Source organism: Eulemur rufifrons, chromosome 2 (assembly GCF_041146395.1).
Source record: "Eulemur rufifrons isolate Redbay chromosome 2, OSU_ERuf_1, whole genome shotgun sequence".
Classification (NCBI taxonomy): Eukaryota; Metazoa; Chordata; class Mammalia; order Primates; family Lemuridae; genus Eulemur; species Eulemur rufifrons.
Genome location: NC_090984.1, coordinates 56,074,001 through 56,086,593, shown reverse-complemented (window position 1 = coordinate 56,086,593; position 12,593 = coordinate 56,074,001). Strand labels below are relative to the sequence as shown.

Below are 12,593 nucleotides of genomic sequence, written 5' to 3'. Positions count from 1 at the left end.
AAAAAGAAATCCTCTTCTAACTACCTTTTCAGCTTCCTAATAAGTTTCTCCTTTTCCTCCCTCTCTCCTTTCCTGTCTCTCCCTCCCCTCCTTCCCCCCCCCCCCCCCCGTCCCCCTTTTCCTTCATTTTGTGCTCAGTGATCAGAAAACAGTTGACCATTATGGCAGGCCATCCATTGTAAGCAGGTCCTTATTATTGACCTACCAAATGCCACTTGCTCCCAACTCTCTGTGAGGAGGTATTCCACAGTTCTCTTACTCAGTATTGGAAATGCCTTTCCCACAGAAACAATGTTGCAAATGGTGATGAGGTGCTCAACTTGACTCTCAAAGCCAATTTACTCCAGCATATGAGTGAGTTACACACTAGTCTTACTGGCCTGACCTCAGAGTCCATGGAGCTGGAGCCAAGCAGGCGCAGGATGGGGGGATGGGTCTGAACAGTCTGCCCAACGTACAGGATCACCTTCTAGGCACCTCTGTTAAGCCGCCCAGAACCTTCCTGAGGCCCAGATCAGTGGCCCTTAACATGCTCCAAAATATCCTGGCTGTCTTCCCCAATCAAGATCCCCCTTCCTCTGTGCCGCTGAGATAAGCACTCAACATTAGTGATGTTTGTGTTTCAAATATAAGTGAGTAGCAGAGGGGCATGACTGAGGAAGGAACACCTAGATGGATGTACATCACTGGAAATGTTCTGGCCCTTGAGTTGGCTGATGGTTTCCCAGATGTTCATTATATTGTTACACTTTATAGCTTCCATATGCTGCATATATACGATTAAATGGATCAATTATTAGAAAAATTATAATGAATGTGGAGGAGAGAAGAGGTGAATGTAGCCAGAGCCAAAATGTCATTTTTCATGGGAAAGATAGACCTGTTGCAAAATGTGAACATGTAAATGAGACTTAGTTTTTTCTGGCTGTGGGAGTTAATAAGTTTTTAAAATTAAGGCAGGTTAGGAAAGTAGACATTGGGAAAAGATGTGTCCTGACTGAGGGGAGCCTAGGTAGTGGCCCCTCCGAGTCTGCTCAGAGGCTGTTCTGATGGACCTGATTTTTGACAGCTTTTCTCTCTCTGCTTCAAAACTAGGGTGCCCCTGTTTCTAGAAGACAAACCAGAACACAATTTCCCTTGGGCTGCTTTAGTTGACTCCCCATGAGGGTATACTGGAGGAGTTCTTTGGTTGGTTTCTGTTGTTAATATTATTTAGGGGGCTAAGATGTTAGAAATCAATATTTTTAAATGGGCATAGCCTGTCGACATATGAAGGGCCCTCTACTGAATTTACCTGCATTAATCCTGAAAACCATATTTAAAACTGGTCGAAAAATTCCAAAGAGGGGGCAGATCTTTATCTCAGTACTTATTTTCAGTCTACTTAAGAATTATCCTGTCAAAGTCTCAAAATTGGTTATCTCTTCAGCCTTTATATGATGCCCATTTTTACCCATCATGGAAATGCCACAGACTGAGGGAGGAGCAGCTTGGGTGGCCCCAACAGGCTGAAGCCCAGGATTTCTGGTCCCAGGAGGTTTCTCTAGAGCTCTCTCTTTGATTGTATCTAATGACTATTCTTTTTTTAGAAGAGTGTGTGTGTGTGTGTATATATTTTAATGCTCTATGGTATATTTTGACTTTTAAAAATGTGTAACATGAAAAGCTTTTCTCCAAGCTATATTAGAGTTTTTTGTGTTTTCAAAAAACGAAATAAAAAAAGAAGTAGAAAAAGATTTCATTGTATTCCCTTCTGTTTTGGTTCTCGTGTTTGACATGTCATTTTCTCTCTTAAGCCAAAATGCTGCGCCAACCTTATGGGATTCCTTAGAAGAACCTGACATTCGGGACCCCAGTGAATTTGAGTATTTGTTCTCCAAAGACACAACTCAGCAGAAGAAAAAGCCTCTGTCAGAGACCTATGAGAAAAAAAACAAGGTCAAAAAGGTACTGAGTGATTATAGTAATAGTTGTAATTACATCTATATTTTTGTCATTCATGGGAATTCATTATGTGCTGCTGGTTTGCTTTTCACTGTTTTCAGAAAATGTTTTGGAAGGTTTTGAATTGTCCATGGTGAAAAGGAACCAATAGTTCAAGAAATCTGTGCTGTTTTGGCCATATCATCTGAATTTTCAAAATTTAATCTAGACTTTTTCAGCCATTATTTCTGTTGAAAGAAATATAAAATGTAATTTGCTGTTAGTGAAAGTAGCCTGTAGACTATATGGGAAAATAGGTCTTATTTATAAATTCAGTCATTTGACAAATATTTATTGGGGATTTATTGTGCTAGGCATTGTTCTAGGCCTGCACTGTCTAGTATGGTAACATGTGGCCATTTAAATAATGAAATTAAATAAAATAAAAAAGTTCTTCAATTGCACCAGCCACTTTGAGGCTACTAACTACTATATTGGATAGCACAGATATAAAGCATTTCCATCATTACAGAAAATTCTGGTCAGCACTGTCTAAGCATTTGGGATATGTTGATGAAAAACAAAGAAAAGAAAAACTTTCAAAGATCCTTGCCCTGTGAAGCTTGTATTAACAATCGGTACTACACACCAGACCTACCACGCCAGTCACATACTAGCGCAGGGGAAGGAGTATCGACCGGGCAGGGCAGGGAGGGGTCTGCAGTTTTCAACAGAGTGTTCAGGGTAGGCCTCATTGAGAAGTTGACTTCTGAGTAATGATTCGAAGACTTGAAAACTGAGAACCACCCGCCACCTGTAAGAGAATGAGTTTATGATTGTTGGGCAGTCAGACAGACATGAGGATAAATCATACCTCTGCCAGACACTGGCTGTGAGGTCTAAGTCAAAGGCTCTATGTTCTGCCACTGTTTGTGCCTCGGTCCCTGTGTCATAACATGAGATGACGACTACTCAGAATGTTGTACTAAGTGATGATCCAGTGGGGTGATATCGCTGGCACACAGTCAGCCCCCAACAAATGGGAGTTGGTTTCATTTTTTGCATTAGTGTTTTGATAGTAGCAGAGATGGTGTCGAGAAATAAGTATAGTACTTGGTTCTGCTATTGATTTGCTATATGAGTGTGGGCTGGTTCTCCTCCTTCTCACATTTTCCCTTTTCTATGAAACAGTACTAACAATTTCTGAATCTACCTGGCCCACCAGGATGCTGTGAAATTCACATCTTAAGAGGGTTTGAGACAGTGTTTTGAAAAGTGTATGATATCAAATGATATTATCATCAACCCTTCCTTCTTAAATTTTATAGTGTAGTTTATCTAATCTGTTCATTTCTCAGTGCTACAATTATGATATCAGCTGTAATTAATAGGAGAGAAAAATGGGAAAAGTCTGAATGTAGTTTTCTGTGGATCAAATCATATTTTCTCACAAAATTGAATTATGGATAAAAATCATGATCAAAATTTTTTATCTTTCAAGTTCGCTGAAATTGTGGTGTCATGAGAAAAATATCCCAACAATAACTAAATATCAGAGTAAATTTTAAGAGGATATATTGCATGGAACAATTTGATTTTTTTCCTAATAAAATAGTAAGTTCCAGGCAAGAAGTCAACTGATATACATAAAATGTATGCCAATGCAGTTAGACTTATATGAGATGGAGGTAAGTGTATCTTGTAACCCAGGCTAGCCTTTTAAGTGCCATCTATAGAAATAGAAAACTATTATTTCTACCTGAAAGGCAAAAGGAAAATCTCTGTATTTCAAAGCCAGACTCCATTTGCCTCTTCCAGGAAGGCTTCTCTGACTAACCAGAAACTCCACTGAATGTTTTCTTACGCAATATCATACTAAGCTCACTTGTGTTCTCTGTTTCATCTTAGATTGCTATTATTCTGTTTGTTTCTCTCTGAATGCTTGGTAACATGTCATTTACTCATAAAAGTAATCACATCTGTTTTGGTAAATGAATATTTGTTTTTAAAACATCAAAGCAGTTGGCCATTCTTATTTCTTATCTCATAATTGTTTGCCTGTTCAACAAAGGGTTTTAACTAAGGCAGTTAGTACTTGAAGTGTTTGTTTTGTTTCTCTGTCTGAGGGCGAAAATACTCTTCATTTAAGCTCTTTTTTAAGCCTTCCGAACAGGGAGGTTGCCATTGCCCCACAGAATCCATGCACATGTGTAGTGTTCACTTTTTTTGTAAATGGAGACCAAAATGTGCGTCTACTGGGCTTTCTGGTAGTGATGCTGCTTAGAGTTTTAAGTGAGCTTTGTAGCCTACCTTAGAGCTGAGGTTTTAAGTTTTAAAGAAAATAAGCCGAACCAATGCCAGAAAACTTCAAACCTGCCTCCTGTGAGCCTTCTCTCTGTGCCTGTGGCTAGATTTCCAACATCAAGATGGATCCCTTGGTCTCTTTTGAGAGTCAGATGTTTGTTTTCTTTTCTCTTGAAATGAAAATGAAAGTGGTTTTAGAGGTTGTGAACAGCTGAGGAGTTTCAGCAATGGGGGCCAACTCCTTCAGCCTAATCACGAGTGGTTCCCGTAGAGAAGACCAGGAGAAAACTTGCCAAGTAGGTCTTTTTATAATGACTGAACTGAAGAAAGAACTGTGTATGTTAGAGATTTAAACATCCAGGGTTCTGAATCTTAGCTGTAGGGGCTCAGCCAGCATGGAGTCATCCACGTGAACGTCTCTGAAACAGAGCTGGTCTTCATCCCCCGGCACATTCCACGTTCAGATTTCAGAAGTAATGGATAGAAGCTCAGGTGCTAGTTTCTAGTTTCAACTTCTATAGTAGTATTGAAATTTTCCATCACTGGCATGGGTTTAAAGTAAGCGGATATATATATATAGATATAGATAGATAGATAGATATAGATATTCTCTAATTGGGCAGGAATCCTGTTCTATCATGTAGTCTGAGAATTAAATAACAACAAAAACCTTACCCATCATCTGATTTGGTTCCCTCATTTGGCACATGAGAAACGAAGAAGGGTGAAGGAAGTGACTTATAGGCGTTTGCACACTTTTAACTGGGATGACATTGATAATGATGAACACTTGAGAGGATGTACAAGAACCTCGGCATGTGTCTACATACCTTTATTTAAATGGTAGTTTGCTACAGTGATAGTAACAACTTTTATTGGATGATTGATTTGAAATTTATGAATGAGAGTAGCTATTATTAAAATCATCAATAAAATATAGCTACACTGGTATGAATTTAAAGTATTTTGTACATTGTAAAATCAAAGTTTTCTTAAGAGTCTTCTAGTAGAAAGCTAAATCTTTGAATAAAAAGACATGCTTTACTCCAGCAAAGAAATATGTAGATTTGGAGTTGGTCTTTTCCTTTGACTCTATCAATTCCATTTTAAATATTGTCTATAATATTTAATATCAATTATGACAAAATTGTATTGCACACTTAGGTAAGTGCCGATCTCATTTGTGACACCAGACCACTCTGCCACTACAAACATAGCAGTAACCAAATTGAGAACCAGAGCTCAAATTAACAGCCCTTGATTGTACCATCAACATTTGGTACTGTCTCTTATTTTTTGTCTCTTATGACCTTCACAGCAAGTTGCTTAACCTTCTCACACTGATTTCTTCTCTATAAAATTGGGAATAACAAGTACTTAACATGGTTGTTATGAGAATAGAATGAAATTATGGTTATAAAAATAGTTCCAGTATTCTCTGGAACTTTGTATTAATCTCTTAGATTTATGAACTAATGTGAACACTTGGAAAGAAGTTATTGAACATGCTTGATCCCCAAGGTTGTCTTGGCCTTAAAACATCAATGTGTCCATTTCTGAATTACTGGCAAATAGTAATCTCTGAACCATTCTTATTTTTCAATATTTATAGAAGTATTTCACAACTTCCTTTAGTGATACATTCAGACATTTAGTGTTCATCTCATGTTTAAGTACTCTCCTTGCACTGTAAGATAAGAGTTTCCACTGTGGATATACCCATATTTATACTGTCTCTAAGTTACATTTGTCCTGGTCAAGGTAGGTCAGCACCTTCACAAGGAGCCAGAAATCTGCCTTCATTGTCTGAGATTCTTTCTCCTGGTTCCTGTCAAGGAACTAGCTATTCTGATAAGCTTTCCAATTGTATTCTAAACTTGCCCAACAACTTTCTGAAAATCAGCATGACCTGCCAATACTCCTCCTCTCTTGAGATGCCATCATCTGACTTTGAATTATAAATCATCTCTATTTGTTTCCTCTTCTGTAAGATATATAAAAGCATTCCTCTCTCTGTGTCTTTTTAGTAGATATTTCTTAAGAATTAATGAGATAATGGCTATTCTCTGAGCACTTTTGGGGAGGGGGGTTGTGATGGTTCAGCAGACACTAGTCTGTTGAAACTTTCTGGTGCCAAAAGCCTTCAGCATTGATTGTAATTTGGTCACTTTGGCAAGGATCATAGCTGTAATTCTCAAATTCCAGACTTTGTGTCTCAGCTTACTGGGGAGGGGAGAAGGGTGGAAGAAGAACATTGTTTGGAAGCCTGAACATAAATTTTTAGAGTTTTCATAACCTGTTGCTTTCCAAGTTTATATTATTTCAGCTTTTGTGTACTAAGATAATTTCTCTGGGCTCCCTTGGTGCAAGGTATGTACGTTGGGTTTTCCCCTCGAGTGGGAACAAGGTTGTCTGTCCCTTTGCATTTCTCATGTGTTCGACGAATGGGCAGTGGGGTTGGGGGTTATCATCCATAGCAGTGAGTGAAATAACTTGCCCGCGTGTTGATTGTACTAGTATATGACCTGAGGGTCATTAGTGCTGTGTCCACACTCCTTGAGTGATATCTGGAATTATCAGCACTTTCCTGTTCTTCATTTTAAAGGCCCCTGACTGGCTAAATTTACCAAAAGGAAACGGGAGCTTCTACTCCATGACAGGCACCAGTTTACAAAAATTCCACCTTGTAAATTTTATTTGGAAATGAGGCAGCCCAAAAAGTTAAGTTGTACATTTACTTTATTTGCTTTTTTATGTAAAAAAAAAAAAGTGGTTAGGACATGTCAAATATGGATATCAATGATTCTTTCAGAATGTTGGATCTGAATATTATTCTTGGAGCTCAGCTATGTTTTTCTTGTTGGCTGTTAAACAGTAACTTAATCTGGATTTTTGTCTCCAGCCAGCTGCAGTATCATGAGGATGCTCATTACCTATCCCAAACCACAAGAGGGCACCTTAGAATGCTGAGATACAAAGATAAATTCGCTTCTATCCTAGAGCACCAAGAAATGGAACCTAGAAGAAAGTAACTGCCCCTCAGCACCCTCTTTAGTCTTGTTAAATCTCTTTATTGTGGACCACAAGGCCAAATGTGGCAGAAAATTGCACACAGAGTGTTAAGAGCCAAATGCATATTAGAAAGGCTTGTAGGTATTAGTAGAATAAAAATCATTAGCAGGCATAGTTCCAGTGCTTAGAATGAATGAGAGCAGTATAAAAATTTATGAAGTATTAGTCTTAGCTCCTTTGGGACTGAATCTGGTGTTCCCTCCCTAACTTCCACCCTACACACACACACACACATCTTAAAATCTTCTATATCTGAAGAGAGTGAAGATTTATTTGAATATGGATTGGGGTTATTTAATTAGAAAACACAAAGTATGATTAGATACTGTGTGAAATGCTATGAGAGACTCATCTAAATATTTGTGTTTTTAAAAAGTATTTATCCTTTCCTGCTAGTTGAGGAAAATTTCGAAGTCTTGCCTGTAGTTTCCTGGCCCTCATGCATCCATCCTCAGTACAGACCCTTTTCTCAGACTGTAGCCTGGGCTGGAGCTGGACAATGGGATGAGGCTGAGTATCTCTGCTGGGACCTCGATGGTGGCATTGGCTACTCTGGCCTTCAGTTCTAAGCCAGAAGTATGTGAGGATGTAACAGTAATAAGGAAAGATCCTATATGTACACGAACCCAGGTCACATGGCTGCTTTTGAAACTGAACTTGTAAATGCTTTGCAAAGTACACACATTGCTGTTGCACACAAAGGCCAAAACAGTCCCTACACGTGCACATGCACTCACAGGCACGTGCTTAATATGGACAGAGAGGAAGGAAGTCTTCATTACCTTGGATTTATTTAGTATCATTCAAATGAAGATTTCACTAGTAGGGATAATGCTAATGCTAAATGAATGGATTTTGGTTAAGTACCTGGCGTGTATTCACTTATTTAATCTTCATAAGAACCTACTAAGGTGGTTACTATTATTACTCCCATTTTGTAGTTGAGAAAACTGGAGCTTAGAGGTGTTAGGTGACTTGCCCAGAACCACACAGTTCTGTAGAGTGAATAAATGATTCCAGCAACAACCCCAGAGCTTGTGTTCTTAATTACTTGACAAATGGTCTGTTAGTCTGAATTTAACTACAAGTCCTGACTTTAAATTCACTTGGCAAAGCCTGGATTTTATTTTCTGGTCATTCTCTAGTGAAAGAAGCACTGACTTTGATGTCAGTAGACATGGTTTCTACTTCTGACTCTGACTCTAACCAAATATTGAATCCTGAGCAAGTCATTTATGTTCTCTGGTTCTCAGATTTCTCATCTGTCAAAAGATAAACTTTAATTAGATGAATTCATCCTTAATTCTACTTTGCAGATGAGGATACTCAAGATCCACTAACTTTCATTTTACTTATTCGAGGGCAGGTAGACAAGAGAATTACACATGAACCAGCATCTTAGCACTCAGACCCAGGCACAAGCTGATAGATCAAGCTGCCTTAAGCCATCAGTAGCATGTTGTATCAGTCGTAGATATGTGGGAGCTCAGGAAATAATTGTTATGATTTTAATAATCCCCCAATTTAAGATATGTATATATACTGTAGAATTTTTAAATAAATTAAATTTCTTTATGTACTGAGGTATTGAAGGACTGGAAATGTGATAGAGAAAGCTGCAGTGGAAATTAGGAGCCAGAGATCTTGTCTTGAAGGTAACTAGTTAGCAGTTATTGTGTGTCCAGTCACATAACCCCCTTGACCTAAGTTTCTATAGCTAAAATGGCATCTGGAGGGGAAGTTTTCAAATATGTTCTCCAAATGCAAAATATTAATATCAGAACTTATCTGGGTGCCTTCATGTGTGTGAGTAGAATGAAACAGTGAATTTGGGCCTTGCCTGGTCAATGAGTGACGTGGGATATACTGCAAACCAGACTCAAAATGTTTCTTCAAAAATGCAATACTCCCCCCAACAGTTGTCCATGCATAACAGAAATGCATTTGGCTGCAGCAGCCACGGGTCAAGCTGGCCGACCCCATTGGGCTGATGTGTCCCTTCACCACCCTTCCCTCCGTCCCTCAGCAGAGTTTCCAGGGTCCAGAGGCCAAGAGTTCAGGTTACACCAGATGAAGCTGTCCACCTACTTCCTAGGATAGTCTGTCTTGACCCCTGTGCTATGGCCACCCTTCCAATTTTTCATAAAATACCTTTGACCCAGAGCTTGATTTCTCTCCAGCTGAGGCTAATTTGCATGGCTGTAAACACGGGCCTTACAAAGCTCACCAACTGTGATAAAAGCAAAGGAAACCTGAGACCACTGGAAACTCAAAAATTCGCCTTGTGTATCCAAGCCTGAGTCTGAGTCATGCCTCAGCCCAGGAGGCTTCCAGTGTGCAGCAGCTAAAGAAATGTTATTCTGATTGATCCGATTAGGGCAGCAAGGTTAGCCATGGTCAATTTACAAAGACAGTATGAGAAGAAATCATGTGTGCAGCCATCATGTCATGGGTCAGCGAGGCCCCTGCCAGAAGTTATGAAAAGCCACAGCTCTGCCAGGACCGTTATCAGATCTCCTCGGTGGGGTACAAATGGGATTGGAGGTTTAGGGGCCCCTCCAGTGGAGTGAATGACAAAAAGGGATTGGACTGTGAAGAGCTAGTGAATCCCACTTGCTTCCAGCTGGCTTTCTTAGCTGCCAAGCCTCTTCCATGTGAGTGGGAGAGCCTGGGAGTTCCCCAGCACAATGTGAGGAAGACTGCCTTTAGCTCTTCACTGCAGTGGAAAGAAGAGGGTGGAAAGGCTAATTTGACGTGGACGTGAGGCTCTATGTTGACCCACAGAAGCAGCCAGATGGAACCTATTGGGCATTGTGATCTCTTCCTTCACCACAAGAGTGGTTTAATTGGGATCTGGCTCCAGGCCTTGGTTACTAAATAACCTGAGTTTTAGTGTTTTCATTTTCATTAATTAACTTTTATGCTAGGCAACTTATTAGTCACATTAGGCATTTTGCATGTGCAAAATATCCTAGGAGGTGAGAAGGGGGTCTTTAAAAATAGAGCTGAAAGTACCAGGGGGTTAATTCATGACCTAATTATCACATCACTTTTCACTCTCCTGTAGACTCTCTTGTACAACTTTCTTAGTTTAAAATATGCACAAAAAACAAGATTTTAAACTTTTCTTTCAAATGGTTATTGCATTCATATTGATCCTAAAGATTTTGGATCCTTCACTTTGGGTGTGGTTCTCGTCCTCCCTGTCCAATTCAGTAACATAAATGTTACTTGCAACACTGGGATAAGGTACGTTAATTAACAAAGAAAGATTCATTTAAAATGAGGCCAACTGAAAGCCACACTGCTTGAGCTGGGGCTCATAAATAGATCACTCTGTACTATGATCATCTTACTAATGGAAAAAATGAGACATTGGGATGGTTGCTCAGAGAAGAATGAGGTTCAGAATGTTAGCGGTAAAATGCCTAAAGCTACTATGTTTAGGTTGCACTAGTAAGAACTTGGAGAGACTGGGCCATGTGATGTTTTTGTTGTATATACATATACTTTTGGGGGTGTGGAGATATCTGAAAAATTTCAGCCTTATAGGATCCAGCCATTCAATTGCCACCAAAGGAAGGGATGAGCCTCTGAGGCTGAAGGTGTGTGGAGAAGGAGGTGGGACTCACAGATGCATGCAGAGGTCATACTTATCAGCTGAGATCTTGGTGTTTGCCTCAGAGCAACAGGAAGCCAATGACAAGGCTGTCGCAGAAGCCGAACTCCAGATATGTGACCTGCTGCTTCCTCCAGCATACCCAGAGAGAGCCACAACTAGACTAAGTATGGAAGGTGGTAGTGCGGTAGGGCAGCCGCAGGGAGTTTCTAGAAACCCACAGGCCTGGCTTTTTCTTTTTGAATCATCACTGTATTCATGCAGCAATTCTCTTCATCTTTCTAAGGCTCTTCTGTATAGTTCCCTCATCTGTAAAGCGAGAATAATAGTACTACTTGAAAGGGTGGTTGTGAAGATTAAAATAAAATATCCTATGTGAAATGTTTAGCCTGGTGCTTGGCATGTAAATGTTTGTTGCTTCCACCATACTATTACCATCATCATTACCATTAGCAGGAGTAGGAAAAAGAATGATGAAATATCCTCTAGTGTTACCCCAAAGGAGAGCAGAAGGTTGGATTATAACCAGAAGCCTCATCTCTCATTCACTGCTGGTTCCTGGGCCCCAGAGGGCTGGCTGACATCCATCTGTCCTACCATTTTTACTGTGTTTGTCCCACTGGAGCAAAACTATACAGTTAAAGCAAATGAATTTTAGCCAGATACTCAGAGGTAAATGCCCTCAATGTTGCCCTTAATGGCTAACAGAAAACCAGGTGACACATATGAAAAAGTTTGTGAAACCTTTGTAATAGCAAAATCTGCAAGCAACAACAATGTACGTTAACATTAGAGTAGATAAATGAACCGAGATACAGGCACACAATGGAATACTGTATGGCTTTGAAAAAGAGTGAACCACAGCTACATGCATCCACATCGATGATTCTTAAACATGATGTTCAGTGAAAAAAGTAAAGTCTAAAAAGAATAATTACATGGCTCTAAAGTTGAGAAACATAAAAAGCTAAAGACTTTTATGAAATTATACATTTGTGGCAAAACTTTTTCTTAAACAAAGCAAAGAAATAGTCAACATAAAATTCAGAATAGTGGTTCCTTTGGAGGAAAATTGTAGGGGAAGGTGGAGAGCATTTAAAGGTATTAGCAGGTCTCAATTTCTTGAGGTGGGTGTGAGTACATGTTTTATTTTTATCCTTTAAACTGTGTCTAGTGTATATATGCTACTCTTTTGTGTGATATTTCCCAGCTTTTCAAAGTTTAACAAGAAGTTCCTTGTTGCGGCACCGTCCCACTCCCACCTTGCGCCGCAGAGGACCAGTGGTCAGTGCCCTTAGCTGTCTCTCTGGGATGGATTCTGCTGCATACACATCCTAGGGTGTGGGGCGTTAGCCTGACTGTCAGCATTCTGAGAGGGAAGCCAAGGAGGAAGGACGTAGAATTGCGATAATCACCCCATTTCCAATATGTGACCTAAAACCGTCCTCTGCTGTGCCTAATGTCCCTGAATCCAAAAGCTGATATAATTTCTCTAGAAACTATACTTCCTGATTATGGTAAATGGGATTATATACTGGGTACCTAGTTGTTCCATGTGCAAACTTTAAAATAATCACTTTAGTTTCTTACCCACTCATACCTTTCCCAGTACATGATGCCTCCCTTTCATGCACGTCCAATGTTCTGCCTTCGACCACTAAGCCAAGGAATTTAC

At 39.7% G+C, this 12,593-nt stretch overlaps 1 protein-coding gene across 2 annotated transcripts in view; it reads left to right on the top strand.

The window, feature by feature from the left end:
• FMN1 (formin 1) overlaps positions 1–12,593 on the top strand; it is a 353,923-nt gene that overhangs the window by 167,317 nt on the left and 174,013 nt on the right. For both annotated transcript variants that reach the window (XM_069462066.1, XM_069462074.1), the window contains one exon: positions 1,797–1,947. In XM_069462066.1, coding sequence (XP_069318167.1) covers positions 1,797–1,947 — 151 coding nt within the window. The remainder of the gene's footprint in view (positions 1–1,796; positions 1,948–12,593) is intronic.